General features: G+C 42.4%; 1 protein-coding gene across 7 annotated transcripts in view; it reads left to right on the top strand.

Annotated features, from left to right (window-relative positions):
• The window catches only part of LOC148014930 (uncharacterized), a 93,270-nt gene that overhangs the window by 47,724 nt on the left and 23,020 nt on the right, over positions 1-22,526 (top strand). For 5 of the 7 annotated variants that reach the window (XR_015688363.1, XR_015688361.1, XR_015688362.1 and 2 more), the window contains 11 exons: positions 16,783-16,906; positions 17,572-17,762; positions 17,859-17,954; positions 18,034-18,129; positions 18,242-18,337; positions 18,461-18,556; positions 18,671-18,766; positions 18,947-20,760; positions 20,887-21,017; positions 21,135-22,045; positions 22,223-22,338. Coding sequence is in view for 3 of the 7 variants with exons in the window: in XM_087665490.1 (XP_087521616.1) it covers positions 16,783-16,906; positions 17,572-17,762; positions 17,859-17,954; positions 18,034-18,129; positions 18,242-18,337; positions 18,461-18,556; positions 18,671-18,766; positions 18,947-20,760; positions 20,887-21,017; positions 21,135-22,045; positions 22,223-22,338 (3,767 nt within the window). In the remaining 4 variants the exon portion in view is untranslated. Of the gene's footprint in view, positions 1-16,782; positions 16,907-17,571; positions 17,763-17,858; positions 17,955-18,033; positions 18,130-18,241; positions 18,338-18,460; positions 18,557-18,670; positions 18,767-18,946; positions 20,761-20,886; positions 21,018-21,134; positions 22,046-22,222; positions 22,339-22,526 lie in introns of those variants that run through there. The other 2 variants (XM_087665492.1, XM_087665491.1) reach the window with 2 other exon arrangements.

Here is a 22,526-nt window from a genome sequence, read left to right as displayed (position 1 = left end):
GGAGAGAGAAACTTAAAACATAGGAAAAACGAGCAGCAGTAGCTAGTATGCTTAAATCAGCTCTGAACAGTATGTGGTAGGCTGGAAACAGGTGCCAAACTGTTGTAGATAGCAATGGCCAGCTTGGACTGTGATGTCCTCCGCGCCTGGGGTGTTGGCTGCAAGTTGAAATACCTGAAATTTGCAAAAACGAGATTAAGGCTGAATGGAGGGTAGTATACCTATTTATAGAAAGTTTGGGCCCTCCCAAGTGGGTTTGTGCTTATGGGATACATACACTCAAGTGGGTTTGTGCTTATGGGATACATACACTCTCTAGAACACATTTCTTTTAAGGTAAATAAGGTTTCTTTCTTAATTAAGCATGCTTTGGGGCTGTTTAAGTAAAGCTAATGCATTTTTAGCTCAACACCCCCTCTTAGGCTGAACAACGGTGCCATGAGAAGTAGGCCAGCCAAGCTTTTTTTGGTTTCTTTATCTTTTAGCCCAAGGCCTCCCACCACAAAGCAGTCAGAGTATCGGACAAAGGGTGCGCATTGGCTACCCAATGGTCTACTAGGACTGCAGAAGCGATGGTTATCTTACCAAGGGAGCCCATGTGATCACCCAAAGAGACTAGGGCATCTGACAAAGGGTGCATGTTGGTTTCCCAGTGGCCTATCTAGTTTGGTAAAGGCGGATGGAATGAGCTATGGACATTTTTTTTGTTTTTTGTTTTGGAGGGCTTTGTACTTTTGATAGATTTAACATTAAGTGAGGGTTTCAAATCAGTTTTCGTCCTATTGAGTATCCGTGTTTTAAATGGGAGAGTGATAAGGGATGGTTAGACCCAAGACCTTCACAAAACAAGCATACTATCCCTACCATCAGTGGGTGTCGGTGAAAAATGAAAACGACTAAGGTGTGGATGACAGTAATATAGCAAAGATGTGAAGCAAGTAAGACAAGCAAAGCAAACAAGCAAGCTACGAAGAACTGCCTTGGAGACTACCATGTGTAATGCCACGAATATGGTGGATTTAAAGTCCACCACTTCAAAAGACCAAAAAGGGATAAATGCACATAGATACATGTTTACATGAATAGAATGTCAATGCATGGGGTAATGCAAGGGGAGATGCAATATGTCATACTCACAACAAAATGCAATGCAATGGTGCCTTTGGACAGTGACCCTGCAAGGGAATTGTTCACTTGCCCAAGTATCTTTTTACAATCGTGTCATCTTGACAGTGTGGATGAAGTTATAAATGTCTATAAGTGTAATACAAAAGAATAAATGAATGAATGAATATCTAAAAACGGTAAGCATAATCACTGTCACTATCAAGAGAAGTAGTCGTCCCCTCTCAAACTGCAAGGGAAAGCAAGAGGAAGGCACCCTCTCCTCGCCAATATGAAGTAGGGGAGGGTGTATCTAAGCCAATCCTTGTGAGAAGGTACCGAAGAACTGGTCGATTGATTGCCTTGGACAAAACATCTGCAAAATTGTTTGATGAAGGCACAAACTCTAGGCAGATAGTGTCTAGCTCAACTTGCTCTCTGAAAAAGTGAAAGCGGACTCTCAAATGTCGGGTTTATGGTGTGACGATCGGGTTGTCCACAAGGGCAATGGCATGTTGGTTGTCGCACTAGACAATGCTAGGAGAGTCACAAGGGAAATGAGATGGCCTCGGTGGTGCCATCGAAGAGAGCCCTATACTCAATCTCAGTTGTGGAAGCCGTCATCTTCTCTTGCTTACGGTTGAACCAAGAAATGGGAGCTGTGCCCAAGGTGAAGAGATAGCCGCAATGGAAACGCGGAGTGTTAGGATCTTCTACCTAATTAGAATCAATGTACTGCTGCAAACATAAACCAGAACCACAAGTGAGACTATAAGAATAAGTACACCGTAAATAATGCAACATACGAAGACATGCATTCCAATGTGACATCCTAGGTGTTGTGAAATACTGACTGAGAATGCTAATTGAGTAAGCTAAGTTTGGCCTAGTATGAATAAACCAAAGAAGTTTTGCTATTTTATCATTAGGCGTGTGTCTATGTACGGCACCCGAAGACTTTGAAGTGGGATATGACAGGCTGAGAGCCAAAGAATGCCTCGTATGGGGTCTTTTGAAGAAGAGCCGCAGATAGACACCGGTTGAGGATGTACACTGTAGTGTTAGCAATGTCAACCCAAAGGCGCTCAGGGAGCTTTGTTGCGAACAGCATAGAGCGTGACCTTTCCATGACTGTCCAGTTTCGATGCCCTACGACTGCATTCTGAGAGGGGGCGTTTGTAGAGGTGAGTTGGCGAGAGATCCCATGTTGTTGTAGAAACTCGGAAAACTCGTGGGAGATGAACTCACTACTGCCATCACTCCTCATGCAACCAACACGATGACCTGTTTGGTTATCAACCAGTAGTACCCTAGCAGAGAAATACGTGAAAGCATTCGGACTTATGCTTGAGGAAGTATACCCAGATGTATCTTGAATGATCATCCACTATCAAAAAGTATAGCGTGTTTATTAAGGTAGTAGTGAATGTGGGTCCACATGAATCAACGTAAATTAATCTAAGAGGCGTCTCAGCTCTATGCATAGATTGCTGAGGAAATGGGATATGGTGTTGCTTCTTGAGTTGACATGCTCTACAGTCATCTCGAGCTAGCTTCATGCGAGGAAGGCCCTTAACCATCTCACGGCTAGAGAATTGGTAAAGAGAGTTATAGCCAAGATGCCCTAGGCGGAAATGCCAAAGACGCTCATTGTTCGTAGGCTCCGAAGATGTGGCTAATGCTTGGAAGCTATGGAACACGGAGGTCTCGGTTGTCGGCTCGGTAAAAAAATGGGTCATGTGGTATAGGCACGTTAGGTTGTGCTTCACTGTGAGCAATCACTAAACTTGTTTGAGAGTGAAGGACCTTGATTGTGGTTGCTATAAAGAAAATTGCTCGCCCCAATCGACAAAGCTGCTGAATAGATAACAAGTTTACCCCAAGCTAAGGGACATAATATACATTGTCCAGCAAAGCTAGATCTAGACCCTTGTCAGTGGCAAAATTGATGCAACCTTGAGCCTAGATGTTGACTAAGGAGTCGTTTCCTACGTGGATCCGCTCGATTGCAGGGGCTCGGGTACGGAAGATGTCCTCTATAGGAGTCGTGATGTATAGCTCCACTGTTCATAATTCAAGTAGGTGCGAATGTGCTCAGTTGTGACGAGTGGGCCTTTGTGGTAACCTCATTGGGAGGCAACTCATAGATGTAGATGAGACTTGTATCGGATGTCTCTATGGGGACGATGTTGGCCTCTGTAGACTACTCAGACAAGCCCTCTACAATTGAGAATGTTGTCTGTTGAGATGGTTGAGTGGTGGCAGTGTGGGTCAGACCTTTCCATTGCCCCTTGCAATCATCCTAGCTCCTCAAAGGGAGGTTGCTAAATCGAGGGGCGGGGATCTGTGATTAGGGTTTGGTGCTATGCCTCTTGCCTTCGATCGACACTTGCCGTGAAAATGGCCAGCCTTTTGGCAATGTCGACAATACATTTTCTTCTTAGGTACATTCTGCCTCGGGTTTGAGTTGATAAGGATAATGAGCTAGAGCGTGTGTCGTACTCTGAACGGATGCCGAATCGTACAAGGTAGCTTCTGGATGTCGAACACCAGCAAACACATCTAAGGAAGGTTGGATCTGATGTAGACGGCAGTGCAGGTGGGGGAAAAGAGTAAAAAGGCAGACTAAAGGAGAGAGAAAGACTAAAAACGCAGGAAAAACCAGCAGCAGCAGCCATCATGTTGAAATCAGCTCTGAATAGTGTGTGGTGGGTTGGAAACAAGAGACTGTTGTAGATGGCAATGGCCAGCTTGGATCGTGATATCCTTTGCATCTGGGTGTGGGCAGCAAGCTGAAATACCTAAAATCTGCAAAAACGAGATTAAGGCTGAATGGAGGGCAACATATCTATTTATAGAAAGTTTGGGCCCTCCCAAGTGGGTTTGTGCGTATGGGATATAGATACTCTTTAGGAACACATTTCTTTTTAAATAAACAAGGTTTCTTCCTTAAGTATGTTCTCGGTCTGTTTAAGTGAAGCCTATGCATTTTTAGCTCAACACTCTTCACAAGGGTAAGATATCTACTCGAACGACAAAGGGTATGAAAGTACATGATATCTAATTGATGGGGATGAATATCCACATTAGTATTCAAGCACAACTTTGGGACTTGCTTCTGATAATTATGAGAGTGTCGATGCATGTATGCTAGGTACTAAGCAAAATGAGAAGTTAATCTAATTGAAGGATTAGTAGATTGATAATGGATCTGGGAAAATTGCTAATAATTTTGATAAGCTTGGATAGGAGCATGCCAATCCCCTAGAATTATAAACAAGAGGTCTTGTCAATGAATCAGTCTCACTTCACCCTCTTCGTCTTTATATCTATAGATATTCACTTAGATCACCTAGCGGCAATATCAAGCCAAAACCAGAGTGACTACTAACCAATTGAGGGGGGACTAGGAATAAAAAGGAGGACAAATCAAAGGACAAAGAAAAGGAGTCCACTTATCATATTTGTGGCAAGACAGGTCACTGGAAGAAGGATTGCCTCGAGAAGGAGGAGGAAAAGTAGAAGAATGAGAAATCTTCAATGGATTTTGGAGTGGTGGCTACTCCCTCATTGACTGCTTTTCTACACTTGGAGCTGGTTGAGGCATCGACACTGAAGGCCTTTGATGCTGCATCGATGATCCCATACACTCGTGAGTGGATTATTGATAGTGGTGCCTCTTGGCACACGACTCCTTCTACAGTAGGTGTTGCTCATTTATGACCTTCTCATGGCCAAATTCTCATTGGTGACAGTTCTTCTATCCTAATCGAAGAACGGGGTGATATGCATCTTATTCCAGATGGGGTGGTGCCCATAGATCCAAGGTGCTTTATATGCTGGCCTTGGGATACGATCTACTTTCGGTGCACAAGATTTATGCCCTCACCTCTTGGTTGAGTTTGATGTGGATTCCTTTAGGATTCTTAATCGTGGATCGAGATAGGTTCTTCCTTCAAGTTATGAGGAGAATGGAGTCTATAGCTTGTGGTCTTCTTTTGCCTTGACTTCCCTTCTTTTTACCTTCTAGACACAGTCTGAGCTTTGGTATGCTTAGTTTGGCCACCTGAACTATGATTACCTAGGGAAGGCGTCTAAGGAATAGCTTGTTCAAGGTCTACCAAATATTATGGTGAGCCTGAAGCCGTATGTATCCTACATCCGTGGGAAGCAAACTCGTGATACTATTACTCGTAAGGCTTCGATGCGGTCTTCTGCACCCTTGGAGTTTGTTTCTATTGATCTTTGTGGAACGATGAGGATGGAGTCCTTTAAAGGGAGCTTGTATTTCATGCTAATTGTGGATAATCACAGTAGGATGACATGGGCTTATTTCTTGAAGCCGAAGCAAGAGGCTTTCTCCAACTTCATGGAGTGGTTGCTCTTTGAGGCGAACCGATCAGGCCAAAAACTAAAGACCTTACGATCAGATAAGTTCGGAGAATTTGTTTTTAATGTGCTTGCTGGTTTTTGTGTGGATCATGGTACCCACTAGGAGTTTGCCAACACAAACACCCCTCAAGAGAATGGCATATTGGAGTGGAAGAATCACAGCGTGATCGAGATGACCCATACCATGATGGAGCATTGAGAGACAACTCCGTGTCCATGGGCTGAGGCTATGGCTACTGCAGTCCACATTCTTAATCGATCCCCTACTTTTGCAGATGTTGGTATGACCCCTTGTGAGGTGTTTTTTGGGTCTAAGCCTAATGTTTCTTATTTCGGGGTTTTTGAGTGTGACACTAACGTTCACATCTCGAAAACATAGCATGACAAATTTGAAGTGGCTTCCAAAAGACAAGTGTTTGTGGGCTATAGCTCGCAATCTCCAAGGTTACCAATTGTACGATCTTGTTAAGCAGGATGTCTATACGAGCCTTGATGTTTAGTTCGTGGAAGTTCGAGCCTCAGAGGGGGGTTGAGAAACACCTTGTTCTTGGAGATCTCGGCAATAGTTGGGCGCCAACGACTGCCCCTCTGGATCTCATTCCTCTTGAGGATTCTTCTTCTTCTTCGGAGCTTAGTTCTCAGCCATCGAACTCACCAGTTCAGCCTGTGATGTTGAGTGTGCGAGGATCGAGACAGAGTATTGGACTAAGATATGCATAGTGGGAGAGGAAGTGAGAGCAAAGTAGAGGGTGAAAAAGAGAGCGAGAGCACGACACTCAATGTGTGGATACAATGATGAATTGTACTGCTTTAGGTTTTTGATAATATGTATAAACTACATGTGTAAGAGTGTGTGCACACCCGAACATCGTAAAAGCCACGGTGACTCTTTATTCCCAACAATCTCCCACCTAAGGGCAATGTGTCTGAATGTAGAGGTAAGAATCAACTAAGTCTATGTATTTATAAAGTTGAAATACACATACTATCCAACCCCCATCATCTGGTAGCAATGAGTAAACCACTCTGTTGGAAGACCCTTCGTGAGAAAGTTTGCAAGGTTATCATCTATATGTACCTTGACGAGCTGAATGCTTTTGCTGTCAAGTACATCCCTAATAAAATGATACTTCACCTGTATATGCTTTGTTTTTGCATGAAAGACAGGATTCTGTGCTAGCATGATAGCACTGACTATCACAATGGAGGATAGGAACCTTTGTAATGCCAAGCTCTCTCATTAAACATGAAAGCCATAAAGCCTCCTTGCATGCCTCAGTGGTGGCAACCACATATTTTTCCTTTGTAGTAGACAATGCAACACACTTCTTTTGCTTGGATGTCCAAGAGACTGCTTCCCTTGTGAATGTGAACGCATATCCTAAAGTAGACTTCTTGCAATCAGGATTACCAGCATAGTCTGCATCCGTGAAGCCAACAACAGATGACTTCTGCTTTCCAAAGCAGATGCACAAGTCCTTTGTGCCCTTAAGGTATTTCATAATACCCTTCATTGCTTCCCAATGCTTTTTGCTAGGATATACCATATAGGTGCTAACCACTCCCACAGCAAATGTAATGTTAGGACATGTAGCAATCATAGCATACATCAAGCTACCAATAGTTGAAGCATAAGGAATCTTGGCCATCTCAGCCTTTCGATCATCAGATGTAGGGTAGTCATTTGCATTGAATTTCACATATGGAGGCAACGATAGATCAATGGCTTTCCCCCCCTTCATATTGAAACGCTGCAAAACCTTAGTAACATACTCCTGTTGTGACATATAGAGAAGACTCTTCGATTTGTCCTTGAGTATACGCATGGCAAAAATACAATGGCCTCACCAAGATCCTTCATATCAAAGGTACTGTGTAAGCTTTGTTTCAAGGAGTCCAAGGCATGAATATCTGTGCCTGCAATTAGCATGCCATCCACATACAAAACCAAGAGAAGAAGACTGTCATTTGCTGCCTTCTTTGTGTATAAGTAGTGATCAACCTAAGATCTATGGAATCCTTGAGATTGCATAAATGTGTCAAATTTATGATGCCATTCTTGTGGTGCTTGTTTTAGCCCATACAAACTCTTTTTGAGTTTATATACCATGTACTCTTTTCCCTTTGCAACAAAACTCTCAGGCTGTTGCATATAGATCTCCTCATGCAGATCACCATGTAAGAAAGCTGTTTTTACATTCATCAAAATCAATTCCATGTTCTTGCTTGTATTTCATCTCTAACAACATAGCCTTATGCCATTTCTTGTTATCGTTTCTCTCCATTGGTTCCTTGAAGCTTAACGGCGCACCACAATCTGTCAGCATGACATAATCAGCCACATAATTAACACCATGAACAAACCTATCTGGTTATCTTTGCATTTTGGTCGACCTACAGACCCAACGATCAAGATTTGCTGGATGTTCAGCCTTCAAATCTGCATTAACAGCTTGATATTCTGCAGGCATAGCATGTTGTATAGCTGGTCTAGTTGTTTCAGAGGCATTTGTTCTTACTAAATTTGTGGTACATCATGTGCATTATCTTGCCGAACATTTTAAGCATTATTTATTGCATTTTCAGGGACATTTACAACAAGTATTTGCTGTTGTCTAGCGAGCATTCTTTGTTGTCCTATTGGTACATCTTCCTGGAATACAACCCTTCTGACTTCCTTAGTCTTTTCAGGCTGCTTGTGCATGTGATCTTCCCAAGAGATAACATCATCACCGCGTACAATTTTCATTTTTTCGGAATTCCATAACCTATAATCCATTTCACTCTCATCACTATATCTTAGGGAAATACATTTATAGGACTGTGGCTCAAGTTTGCTGGGTGCTTCCTTGCAAATGTGCACCAACGCCTCGCAGCCAAATACTCTCAAGTGAGCATACAAAGATGGCTTGTCTGACCATGCTTCTTGAGGGGAATAACCCAAACCCCCTCCCCCTCCCCTTTCGCCTGCCCGCCTAAAAAGACTTGTTTGGTGACCGATTAATCAAGTGTACAGTTGTCCTAATAGCCTTTCTCCAAAATCCATGGGGGTAAAGTAGCATGTGACAGCATTGTACAGACCTTGTCTTGAATGGTCTTGTTCATATGCTTTGCAACACCATTTTGGGGTGGATTGTGAGGGGTGGTGAGTTCCCTTTTAATGTGTTTGTTGTCACAAAAGTCTTAAAAGGCTTTGGATACATAGCCCCACCATTGTCAGAGCGAAGACACTTTAATGTCTTGCTGGTCTGATTTTCAGGAAGTGCTAGGAATTTCCTAAATTTATCCAAGGTCTCGTCTTTACGATGGATTGGATAAATCCATACTTTGTGTGTGGCATCATCAACAAAAGTGATGCAATACTTTTTTTCCCTTAGAGATAACCCTGGCATTTGAGATACATTTGAATTTACCAACTCTAAGGGTGGAGACTTTAGAGAAAGAGATTTTTTGTGTGACGTTTGAGCATGCTTACCATAAATACAATGATTACATTTTACAAAATCAACATACCTCAAAGGTGGCAAATAACCCAAATGAGAAAGCACTTTCATTTTAGTTTCACTCATATGTCCCAACCGGCTATGCCACAAAGAAACACTTGGTTGCTTAGTTATGGCGACTACATAGTCATGTATGCTAGATACATGCAAGGGATACCAAGTATCACTTGTGGAGCCCTTGGCAACAATACGAGAGCCCTTACATATTTTCCATTTGTTATCCCCAAAGGTGGTGTGATAGTCTTCGTCATCTAGTTGCTTTGTGGTTATCAAGCTCTTCTTGAGCTGATGTACTGCCTTACATTATGCAAAACAAATACAGAGCCGTACTGAAATTTCAATTTTACATTGCCAATACTTGCAATTTTACATGCATAGTTATCCCCCAAGTGGACAACACCATGTGCATCTTCATTGTGGTTAGAAAACCACTCATGATGTGGTGTAACATGAAAAGAAGCACCCGAATCAAATATCCAAGTGTGTATGTCATCATCAGAATCTGCAATCAATGCATGTGCTCTCAAAGAAGAAGCAAGAAGTACATCATTGTTAGTGTCATTCTCATGAGGGACTATATTATCTTCTCTATCTTCACATTGCTTTTCTTTGGAGGTTGATTGTCCTTTTTCTCAGCCTAGTTGTCTTCAGTGTTTTTGTTTTTGCCTTTCTCTTTCTTCAATTGAAAACAATGAAGTGAGTGATGCGCTGCGGAGATGCAATGTCCGGCGATGAAATGTCAGGTAAAGAGCAAAACACGTGAGCAACAGCAACGAGTGAGAGCGAGAGATGCAAGATGTTCTTGGGTACAATTGGAGTATGTACCACTTTAGGTTTTTAGATAGATATATATGAAAGTACAAGTGTGCTAAGGGTGCGTTCACACCCGTGCACATATAAAAGGCACGATGGCCCTTTATTCCCAACAACCTCCCACCTAAAGGCAATGTGCCTTAAGAGGAGAAAAGAATCAGCTAAGTCTAAGTATGTACAAAGCTGAAATACATATATCTATCCAACTCCCATCATCTGTCGGCAATGAGCAAACCGCTTTGCTGGAAGACCCTTCGTGAGAAGATCTGCAGGATTATCATCTGTATGCACTTTGACAAGCTCAATGCTCTTGCTATCAAGTACATCTCTGATGAAGTGATACTTCACCTGTATGTGCTTCGTCTTTGCATGAAAGACGGGATTCCGTGCTAGTATGATAGCACTCTGACTATCACAATGAAGAACGGGTAACTCTGTAATGCCAAGATCTCCCACCAGACGTGAAAGCAATAAAGCCTCCTTGCATGCCTCAGTAGCAGCCACATACTCTGCCTCTGTAGTAGACAATGCAACACACTTCTGTAGCCTGGAGATCCAAGAGACTGCTCCTCCTGTGAAGGTAAACACATACCCAGAAGTGGACTTTCTACAGTCCGCATGACCAGCATAGTCTGCATCCGTAAAGCCAACGATAGATGCTTTCTGCTTTCCAAAGCAGATGCACAAATCACTTGTGCCTTTGAGGTATCTCATAATACCTTTCACTGCTTTCCAATGCTTTTTGCCAGGGTTTGCCATATATCTGCTAACCACTCCCACTGCAAAGGCAATGTCAGGACGTGTAGCAACCATAGCATACATCAAGCTGCCAACAGCTGAAGCATATGGAATCTTGGCCATTTCAGCCTTCTCATCATCAGATGTAGGGCTGTCCTCTGCACTGAGTTTCACATATGGAGGCAATGGAACACCAATTGGTTTCCCCCCCTTCATATTGAAACATTGCAAAACCTTAGAGACATACTCCTGTTGAGATAGAAAGAGTAATCTTTTGGACCTATCTCTGAGTATTCGCATGCCAAGAATGTGATTTGCATCACCAAGATCCTTCATGTCAAAGCTGCCATGAAGACTTTGCTTCAACGAATCCAAGGCATGAGTATCCCTGCCAGCAATCAGCATGTTATCAACATACAGAACCAAGATAATTAGGCTGCCATCTGCGGTCTTCTTGGTGTACAAGCAGTGATCCACTTGACTTCTTTGAAAACCTTGAGACTGCATAAATGTATCAAACTTATGATACCATTCTCTTGGTGCTTACTTCAGCCCGTACAAACTCCGTTTGAGCTTACATACCATCTTCTCTTTGCCTTTAGCCACAAACCCTTCAGGCTGCTGCATATATATGTCTTCATGCAGATCACCATGTAAAAATGCAGTCTTTACATCCATCTGTATGAGCTCCATATCTTCAGCTGCAACCAAGCCCAAAATGGTTCTCAATGTAGTCATTTTGACTACAGGAGAGAAGATCTCATCAAAATCAACTCCATGTTCCTGCTTGTACCCCTTAGCAACCAATCTGGCTTTGTACTTTGGCGAGGAACCAGAAGTGACCTTCATCTTATAAACCCATTTGCATGGAAGCGTTTTCTGCCCTTTAGGCAACTGCACCAAGTCCCAAGTGCCGTTTTTCTCAAGAGATTCCATCTCTGACAGCATGGCTTTATACCATTTCTTGCTGTCCTGTCTGTCCATTGCTTCCTTGAAGCATGACGGCTCACCACAGTCAGTGATCATGACATAATCAGCCACATTATTTGCACCAGGAACGAATCTGTCGGGCTGTCTAGTAGCCCTAGACGATCTCCTAACCCAATGATCATTGTTTGCTGGCTGTTCAGCCTGCATATTATCATTTACAGCTTGCTGTCCTGGCATTTCAGCCTGCAAATCAACATTAACAGCTTGCTGTCCTGGCTGTTCCTGCACATTTAGTGGCTCATCATTATGGGCAATGGCTGGCTAATCATTTCCAGCATCATTTTCTGCATTCGCAGGTTCATTTACAGCAGGTATTTGCTGCTGTACAGCGGGCACATTTTGCTGTCCAAAAGGTACTTCTTCCCGGAATACAACCCTACGAACCTCCTCAGTCTTTTCGGGCTGTTTATGCATGCGACCTTCTCGGAAGATAACATCATTGCTGCGCACTGTTTTCCTTTTCACGGGATCCCACAATCTATACCCCATTTCACCCTCGTCACCATATCCTAGGAATATGCATTTACAAGACTTTGGCTCAAGTTTGCTGCGGTCTTCCTTACGAATGTGCACAAAAGCCTTGCAGCCAAACACTCGTAAATGAGCATAAGAAGGTGGCTTGCCCGACCACGCTTCCTGAGGGACTCCCCCCCCCAAAGACCTGTTTGGTGACCGATTGATCAAGTGAACGGTTGTCATAACAGCCTCTGCCCAAAAAGCATGGGGTAATGCAGCATGAGACAGCATAGTACGGACTTTATCCTGTATAGTCCTGTTCATACGCTCTGCAACTCCATTCTGGGGTGGATTATGAGGGGCAGTGAGCTCCCTTTTTATCCCTTGGCTGTCACAAAATGCCTGAAAGGCCTTGGACACATATTCCCCACCATTGTCAGAGCGAAGACACTTAAGTGTCTTATCAGTCTGATTTTCAACCAATGCCAAGAAGTTTTTAAACTTGTCAAGTACTTCATCCTTGCTACGAATGGGTTAAACCCATACCTTCCGTGTAGCATCATCGACAAAGGTGACAAAGTACTTCTTCCCCCCCAAAGACAATCCTGGCATCTAACATACATCTGAATGTACTTACTCTAGAGGTGAAGATTTCAAAGAAAGAGATTTCTTATGAGATGTCTGCGCATGCTTACCATAGACACAATGATCACAATGCTCAAAATCAGCATAACGGAGACAAGGCAAGTAACCCAAACGAGAAAGAACTTTCATTCCTGTTTGACTCATGTGTCCTAACCGGCCATGCCACAAAGAAACACTTGGCTGCTCGGTTACTGCGACAACATGGTCACGCACACTAGATACATGAAGAGGATACAGAGTATCACTCTTTGAACCCCTGGCAATGACTCTAGATCCTGTACTGATCTTCCATTTTCCATCGCCAAATGTGGTATGATAACCATCATCATCTAGCTGCCCAGTACTGATTAAGCTCTTCTTGAGCTCAGGTACATGACGAACATTCTGAAGAGTAAAGACAGAACCATGCTGAAACTGAAGCTGCACACTGCCAATGCCTGCAATATCACATGCTGAGTTTTCCCCGAGATGGACAACACCATGTCGACCGCCTGTATAATCGGAAAACCAATCTTTGTAAGGGGTGACATGAAAGGAGGCACCCGAATCTAAAATCCAGGTATGCATGTCATCAGCCGAATCGGCAACCAATGCATGGGCATCAAAACATGAAGACACGAAGAGTACATCGTTCCCACTGTCACTGTCCTGAGTGACTACATTCACCTCTTCGATCTTGACGCTGCTCTTCTTGGGCTGGCTCTCTTTCTTCTCTTCCTTGCTGTCCTCTGTCTTCTTGCCTTTCCCTTTCTCTTTCTTCCACTTGTAACAGTCACGTTTGAAGTGACCTTTCTTGCCACAGTGGTGGCATTCCACATTCTTGCCGCGAGACATGCTGCGACCCTTGCCATCAGATTTTCCCTTCTGCTGTGATCTGCCCCTGGTATGCAAGGCACTAGACGACTTACTTGATGCATTATTTTGCCTATTCATCTCTTCCATAAGCAAAGAGCTTTCGACGTCAGAATACATAAGCATAGCATTCGAGTTACTCAAGGCAGTCCTGGATGTATCCCAACTCTCTGGTAGAGTGCAAAGCAGAAAGGTAGCTTTAAACTCGTCATCAATGACAAACTTCAAAGCAACCAGCTGGCTGAAAATTGAGTTGAATTCACTCAGATGATTTGACATAGCAGTTCCTTCTGAGCATACAATTCCTCCAGTCTAGTCCAAATGGCATAGGCAGTGTCCAAACCCTCTATGTTAAACAGCAGAGCATCAGAGACAGATAGCTCAATGGTTGAGCGTGCAAGCTCGTTCAACTCATCCCAGTCATCTTGTTCCACATCTGCGGGCTTTACCCCTTTGGCCTTGATCGGCTTAGCCTGCTTCTTCTGCAACAGGATATTGTAGCATTGCTTTTGCCACACTGCAAAATTATGTGCACCCTCAAGTTTCTTGATGTGCATAAGATGGCTGCTATCGCTGCTGCCAGCCATGATTTTCAGTCCAAAATATGACCACAAATTCAGCAAATGCAGGCCCAAACTGTCAAACAAGTGACCAAGGTACAAACAAGTACCAACCAGCAATAAGTACCAGTTAAAAGCAGAAATTTCAGATCTGCAAATCAATTTTCAGAAGCACCAAATGTTGTGCTACAGCACTCCACAACTGATGACAGCTGTTCCAAGGACAAATACATCACATTACGTGAGAAGTCCCAAATTTTAGCTGCAATTTCTGCTGTACATGCACCCACGGGCATAAAATTTGACCCGCACGGTCAAAAGCCCCAAGGTTTTGTGCTCAAAACATCAACCATACATCTGCACTGTCTCTGACATGCATAGAGTAGACCAATTTTGCCAAAACGAAGCAATTTCAGCAAAACCCCCAAATTTTTCAAGTGTCGGGCGTCCAAATTGCATGAAATTAAACCCGCATGTACATGGAATGACCAATTTGCGCACAAATTTTGCTCAAACAGCAAAAGCCCCAAATTGCACGGGGTCCAATGTGCATCAATGTCAAGAAATCGGGTCAATTTCAGCCCAATTTTAACATGTACATGAAAAGCCCCAAATTTCGGAGGCAAAATGTCACAAATTCCTGCAATTTCTGAGACAGAATCTCACTGTGTGTCTTGCTCGTGTCAAATCCGGACAAATCCCCAAATTTGTGGCTCAAATCTGCCCAAAACACAGAACTGTGCTTACACGCGCGAACTCCCGTCAGTGGGCAAAGGGGGCAGCTTGCAGTAAACCTTTGAAAATTAAAAAATTTTGCAAGAGAAATTTGACGAAAACTGTCCCGTAACGTGACGACTGCTGCGTTTTGACCTGCCGCCAGCATTTTGACCTGCCGCCAGCTGCACGTGGCCTGGAAAGTCACGAACTGACCTGGCGTGACCTGCGTGACCAGCACCTGTGCAAAACACGTCACTTCTGACCTGCGCCTGACCTGCACGCTGCCTGGAACTGCACGCCTGACTGCACACTGTCCAAGAACAGTGACGAGCTGACCAGAAAATGACTGACTGACCTGCGCGCAACCTGGGAAATGTCGCCTGGCTGAAAAACGTGACCTGTGGACTGCGAGAAGCACGAACACCTTAATCGAAGCTCTGCACGGACTGCGAGAAGCGCGAACACCTTAGCCGAAGCTCTGATACTAGTTTGAAGTGAGTGATGCGCTGCGGAGATGCAATGTCCGGCGATGAAATGTCAGGTAAAGAGCAAAACACGTGAGCAACAGCAGCGAGTGAGAGCGAGAGATGCAGGATGTTCTTGGGTACAATTGGAGTATGTACCACTTTAGGTTTTTAGATAGATATATATGAAAGTACAAGTGTGCTAAGGGTGCGTTCACACCCGTGCACATAGGCATGATGGCCCTTTATTCCCAACAAACAATCCCGTTTGTAAGCCCTTTCTTGCCACAATGATGACATTCCACATTTTTGCTACGAGACTTGCTCCATACTCTATTTTTGGAATTGCCCTTTTCATGAAATCTGCCCCTAGTGTGCAATGCATTAGGAGACTTGTTTGCTGAGTTATTTTGCATGTTGAGTTCTTCCATCAGCAAAGAACTTTCCACAACAGAATATAATAGCTTATGTTATGTTGTAGGTATACTGGTTGGGTTCATGAGTGAACCCAAGATCCCAAGTACCATTAGTAGGAATGGAGTCCAACTCCTCTTCCATGGCTTGCAACCAATGTACATCTTGTTGTGCATCATGAGATGAAGTAGGCTCATCTTCATCCAAGAGTGAGTTTATGAATATATGCTCATCGAGAAGAGCATCTACGCGCAAATTTTTTTTAGTGGATAGAGTGAGAGGAGCATCAATCTTACTCTCTTGGAGAGTTTGTAACAACCATCTCGTGATTGTTTTTGCTGCACTTACAACAACACCAAATATTAGAATCAATTGGCTATGGAGCAGAGAGAAATGAGTGACAGTAGATAGTTTGAGGTTAAGAGAGTGTAGTAGCTCAATGGTGGATGGCAAAATGAAAAATACAAAGTACAACTAAAGTCTAAGGTTGACCTAACCAACCTCCCACACCCTAACTAGAGTTGAAATAACTCAACTCTAGGGTCTACTGTTGCGATTCGTATTACGTCACTGTTGCAAAATATGACTAAATGTTCATTTTTCTATTTAAGGGTTGCTAATGGCGAGAACGCCCTATAATTATACTTTGGTCATAAATTGATACTCAAATAGTCAGAGTGACTAGAAACACATATAATATTCACTACGCGTAGGCCACCACACTTGAGCGTCCTTCAGCCTTCTCCTTTGAGAAACTCGCTGTTGCTGTTGGACAAGTCACAGCGCTTTGCTCCTTGAGTATTCCTTGCATCACATGCCTCCATATACTCGACTTGCTCATTTAGTTCCATTCATTAATCTCTTCATCTCATTCCATTTCTGAGTTCATTTTTTAGTTGTGGGACTGTTCCTTTAAAAAAGCTGTATTGAAGTTTTGGATCCAGCATAACTGCAGAGATAGTGCATCATATGGTGAAACGTGCAAAAGAATGGATCATCACTTATTACTAATTCTACTATTGCATTAAGTGCAGGAAAACCCTATTTGGTGTTCGAGTTTTTAATGCTCTTAGTTTTTATTGAGCTTGGTGATTTGTTTGGGACCACAAAGTTGATCAATAATTGGTTTTTTAGCTGGCAGAAAAGCTGGAGAAAAGTGAAGCTGGTAGAAAGAAATTACGGCAAGCAGTTGCATTGTTACAGGAAAAGTTGGATGCGACTGAGAAAGTTCTTAAAGTCAATGAAACTCTTCGGCAAGGTTTTTTCGCAGCTTTTTTTTTCTTGCCTCTGAACTACCAATCATCCTCCCCCTTTTGTCTCTGTCTCAAACCATATGCACACAGGCATGCACGTGTGTTGTTTCATCATTTGGAAAGCTAGCTAGGAACTTGTGTTGTCTATACAATTTCTTGTGTTTTAAAATATGGGATATTGAGCCTGTTTTATAGTGGCTCACATTTCTAGCCTTGAAGTTATTGGCTTGTTTTACATTTCATGTCTGAAAATTACATACCTTGTCCCTGGTCTTATGACTGTATGAAGCGAAACATTTTTGAAGGTGAGAAAAAACAAGGCTGTATATTTCACCAAATTTTGGTTTTAACACGGACCTTCTAAGGGCCAGAAAGTCAAAGAAATTACTTAGTAAAATGTAGAACATACCAAAGCTCATTTGAAGTCAAGGATTATAACATTTGTGCATCAGTCATTTGCATTATTCTGTGCCAGATGTGGAGTATGAACATTTAAATTCAATGGGGCATGCTAGGACCTTAATGTAGATGAAAGACATTCTTTTGTCATGATAAAATAGAACATACAGGAGCTTCAGTTTGGCCTTGCTGTACAACCTGTGCATGTCTTCAATAGAAATTTAATACGTCTACTGTTGAAATCACTGATTCAACCTTATCTAACTTGCAGAATGCGAGAATGAGCGGCAGCATGCAGAAGAGGAAAAGAAGAAAGCAGAACAGGAAAAAAAGCTTCGCATCTCACTGGAAAAAGACTCTGGGTCACTAAAAGACCAACTTGCCAAAGTTATGCAACGGTTGGGAGCTGTTGAAGCTAGGCAAAATTTTGACAAAAAGGAATCTGACTGTCTGCGAGCTGAGGTGTGTTATTTTGGGACTACACTCCAAAAATCATCATACATGTTCTTAATCAGCTCAAAGAGGAAGTGTTTACACAATTTATTTGTAAATGGGCAGGTAAAGGTAGCTGTTGAAGGTGTGCATGCTGCTGCTAGGGCTGTAGAAGCAATGCAGAGTACAACACAAAATCTTGAGAGTGGTCTTCTCGAGAAGGTAAGCAACAGAAACCTGAAAGCATAATTGTGATAAAGCGATGGCTTAGAGCCTCTATATGATGAGGATTTTGATGCAGATACATGCAGCTTCAGAAAATTCACTTGCTGCTTCTGAAGCTTCAAATGCTCTTCAGAGCTCGCTCAAAATTCTGGAAAGGACTGTGATGGAAAAGGTTCTACTCATTGAACATGGCCTAGTCTTGACATGATCAAAGTCTTATCCTGGGTGGTTCAAACTAATGTATATTCACGTGTACTTAAATGTTTTAGTTGATTCTGATGTAGGTAAATGAAGCTTTTGAGAACTCATTTGCTGCCTCTCAAGCTTCAAATGCTTTTCAGAGCTTGCTCAAAAATGTGGAGGGCAGTGTGATGGATAAGGTTCTATGCGGTGTGCAGTTGTTTGAAGCATGCGCTATTGTAAATTTGAATCTTCATAACCTTGATTCCATGTGAATCAAGTGCTTGCTTGTGTATTCAATATGATTCAGTTATCTCACGCAGGTAAATGAAGCCTTTGAAAGGTCACTTGCTGCCTCTCAAGCTTCAAATGCTCTTCAAAGTTCGCTCAAAAGCCTGGAAACCATTGTGACAGAGAAGGTTGGACTGTGAGAAGTTAAAACTTGTTTATTTTGTAAAAAATAGTATCAGGCTTGAACTTTTATACAAGTTGGATGCCTGAATTCTCCTAAGAAAGTATTTTTGTTGGTGCAGGTAAACACAGCTGTTGAAAGGTCAGCTGCTGCAAATCAAATAGCAAACGCTGTGCAGATGTCCCTTCAAAGCCTGGAAAGAAGTGTTTTGAGAAAGGTATACAACTATAGGAGCTTGAAAGAGGTCATAGACAGTCTATCATATGGAGTGTTGTTTTATATGTTGCTGTTATCAGTAAATGGCTTCAGAGAGGTTGTGGGCAGTTTCATAGTACGGAGTGTTGTTTTTATTTGTTGCCATTGTCAAGAAAAACCTTCTTGTTATTTCATGTTACAGGAGTCAGATTGTACCTTAGCCATTAGAAAGCTGAAACGTGTTCCAGAGAATCTTGTGGATGATATCACTCGGCTCTTCAATAAAGAGAGGAAGTCTCATCTCAAAATAGAGCATCGACTTGATGCTCTGAAAACAGCACTCAAGCATGATCAAAGTAGCGAGTTAATCTCTACAAGCTCTGCTGCATTAAGCTCAGATGAGTTTGTGACCATGAAAGCAAAGAAGCACAATGAATCTACCCGGAAGTGTGAGGGTTTTTCCAGTAAAAAGGGAAGGAAAAGAAAGAGATCATCACAAGAAAATGGTGATCCAAAGCGCGTCATCATGAGGAGTAGGGTGGAAGAACTGCATATGGAGAATGGAACTGCTGGAAAAGACACTTTCCATGTTCAGCTGCAGCCATATAGTTTTCCAAAGGTGGAGTCTAGAAATAACCAGCAGGTTGTGGAGCAGTGTTTGGTAAATGGTAGAAATGTCACGAAAAGCACTACAGATGTACACCTTGATGATGCTTGTACCAATGTACTTGAATCAGACCTTGATCTTGAACTTAGTGATGTTGAACTAGAGGATGAATGGTTTAGAGGGAAGACTCTTCTATCACCAAACCTGCCATACGTGAGTTCTCCTAGTCATTATATGCCTTCTCCATCAAAGGAGGTGTTTGAAACTGGGCAGTCTTTGTTACCAGAAACTGTATCAGCTGATACTGCTCCATCTGCTGGAACAACCAAATGTGAGGCCCACCGAGTGTGTGAGACAAATCCAGCACAAAGGCTAAATAGTAAGAACAAGGATTTGAAGGATCTTGTAGCTACAGGAAACATGGAGAATCACATGCAGACAAATCTTTCATCTGGTCGTGATGACTGTCTTTGGGAGTCGTACCGTGCTAATAGATTTGAAAATGCCATTGTATCCATACCTGAGTGTGTCTCTCACAATTCAAAGGAGTCAATCCGAAAGACAAAGGGTTTAGTATGTGGTCAGACTGTTGATAGATTGAATGCTGAGAAAGAAAATGCTCCATCTGCCAGTGAAATGGCCAGCATTATAGATAAGAAGGCTGAAGTTTCTTCGTTTGAAATAAGTCGCTCTTGTGATATGCAGATAACTTGTAATACAACACTTTATAACACGTTGCCAGGAACTGATAATCTACTAAGTCCGAGGCTTGCTATCTGCAATTTTTCAGAATTGCAAGAAGACCAAGGTCCACAAGCTTGTGATAAATTTGAGCTTGAAGCTATTAATAACAGCAGTGTAGGTGAAATTAGCAAAATCTTGGAGTCTCTGCCGGCTCTTCCCAGTGCATGCACTGAAACAGGGGTTGAGGTTTCCACAGGTATTACAGCTGATGTCTTGGAAGTGCCTGGTCATATGAATCTTTCGGAACCTGGAAAGCTAACATTAACTGAGAGCAATGTTCTGAACCTTCAAGGTGGTCCTGAAGTTGACCCTTTGAATAATACATTTGCTGATGCTTCCTCACATGATAAGTCTATGAGTGAGGGAAAGTCTGTGCTTGAAAAGCCAGTTAAAGATTTCTTTCTTCGAGATGACAGGGGTCCCACAGCTCATGCGCCATATCATGATATGACTAGCTTGGATAATCTGCTTAATCCAGAACAGACTTCAACTATGATAGTCCTTCTGCAAGAATTAGATACTGCAGAAAAACGGATTCTTACAGAAGCAACTTTGATCTCTATACATGTTAAGCAGTATCTTTTATGTAAAGCTACAGACAAGGAAAGCCTTAAGCTGTTGGAAGCACTTAAATCAGCTCAAGGCGCCCACAAGATTCCAAATGAGTGAGTATCTTTTTGAGCATAAGAAGCCACAATGAGAAATGTGGGAATCCACTATGACATGATACTGAGAAATTGGATTTCTATTTATAACTCTTACTAAATCTGTTCTTCTCTACAAAATTTCAGGTTTCTATGTTGTTGCTTCATCTCAAGTCTGGTGAACCTTGTTAAGCCAGACAGTGACAAAAATAACCGGATTTTGAAGGATTTTTCTCTAGATGTTCTGGTGCAAACCTTTGTTCTCCTTATCAGGAATGGTATGGGTGATTTTTCTCAAGCTTGATTATTATTTTGCTGAAACGGTTTTCCATTATTCTTGTTGCAGAAGTTGTGAGTTTAACTTGTGCATTATTACAACTTCCTGATCTTGACAGTGTTTGCTGACAAAGCCACTTCAATGCTCGAGCTAATATTTGGTCAGTTGACCAGATTTCTGAGGAAAGGACAGGTAGTACTTGTGACATATCCAAAGAATCATGTCTTTTCCCAAGATGCCCCAATGTATGCCAGAGTCTCTGAGTGCCAGAACTTGCTCAGTTTTACCAGCTCTGAGGCTACATTAAAGGATATCGATGCAGGAAGCAAGGTATTAGCTGCCTTATGTCAAGTTATGTCTTGTGTGAGTCACTTACAAGCTATGGTTTATGAGGTTCTTGGCTGGTGTGACAAGGATGCCATGTGGCTTCTTACAGTTCTCTCTTCCTTTGCTTCCATATGTGGCCAAATGTCCTTTATGCTGGAGGCAGATGATCTTCTGGGATTTACTATTTGTGCAATTATCACAGAGCTTATGGCCAGTGTTGAGAAGGATGATGTGAAAGAACCAATATATAAGAATGGCCTTGTCGAAAATGGAGCTGGTGGTACAATGTGCCATGAATCTCAAGAAAGATGGATAGTTTTGAAGGACGTCTTGAAGTTACAGGGAGAAGCAACTTTGGATATAGTACTCCCTTCAATCTTCTCAGTTCTTCGGCATGTTCTTTTGCATACGCAGGAATTGTTGCATGTGTCTCATCCTCCTTGCAAGGACACATCACCTGCATTTGAGCAACACACTTTTGTGGGCCTGGATACAAGAAAGATTTCAATTCTCCCAACTAGTACAGATTATGAGGTGGGAGCCTCCTCCTATGATAGGAAACTGGCAGAAACGCTCAGGAAGGAAAATGACTGTACTTTTGTGGAACCAGGAAAGGTTAAGTGCAATATCATGGACTGGGAAACTTGGAAAAAGAAATTTCTCCAGGTGGTTGGAGCTTTGGAGTTGATTTCTGTGAGCATGGTAGGCTGAAAATGTCTCTCTGTATGAACTGTTCTATGTTTGTAGTGGATGTAACAATAGCAAATAAACAAGCAGATTCTTATTTGGTTCCAAGTGTATGTTCGAAGATTTGTTACAAGTGTTTAGGACTTTATCTGACACGACTCTGAAAGTCACTGACATATTGACATATCACAGGGCTGGGCATGGACCTACAACCACGTTATTATCAAATACTTGTGGAAAATGCTGGAATCTGGATGTGCTCTGGTTGTGGTAGCTGTTATAATACACATTCTCGGTATATTTTTACGGTAAGAAACTATCAGATGGCTTTGCATGCAGTACTAGTGAATGTTTCACTTGTTCTAACATTAGAGTGGGGATGTAGTTTGTGAATGTATTCCTGAAATGGTAAGGGAAAAAGTTGAGACAATGCCTCCATAGCACAAAACTTGAAATAATTGTTACATACACAGACAGCTGCTTCCAAATCTGAGCA

The sequence above is a fragment of the Lygodium microphyllum genome, chromosome 24 (assembly GCF_053477565.2).
Source record: "Lygodium microphyllum isolate KBCC chromosome 24, Lygodium_microphyllum_v1.1.10, whole genome shotgun sequence".
Lineage (NCBI taxonomy): Eukaryota > Viridiplantae > Streptophyta > Polypodiopsida > Schizaeales > Lygodiaceae > Lygodium > Lygodium microphyllum.
The sequence above is the reverse complement of the archived record's forward strand: the minus strand, read 5'-3'. Positions and strand labels throughout refer to the sequence as shown.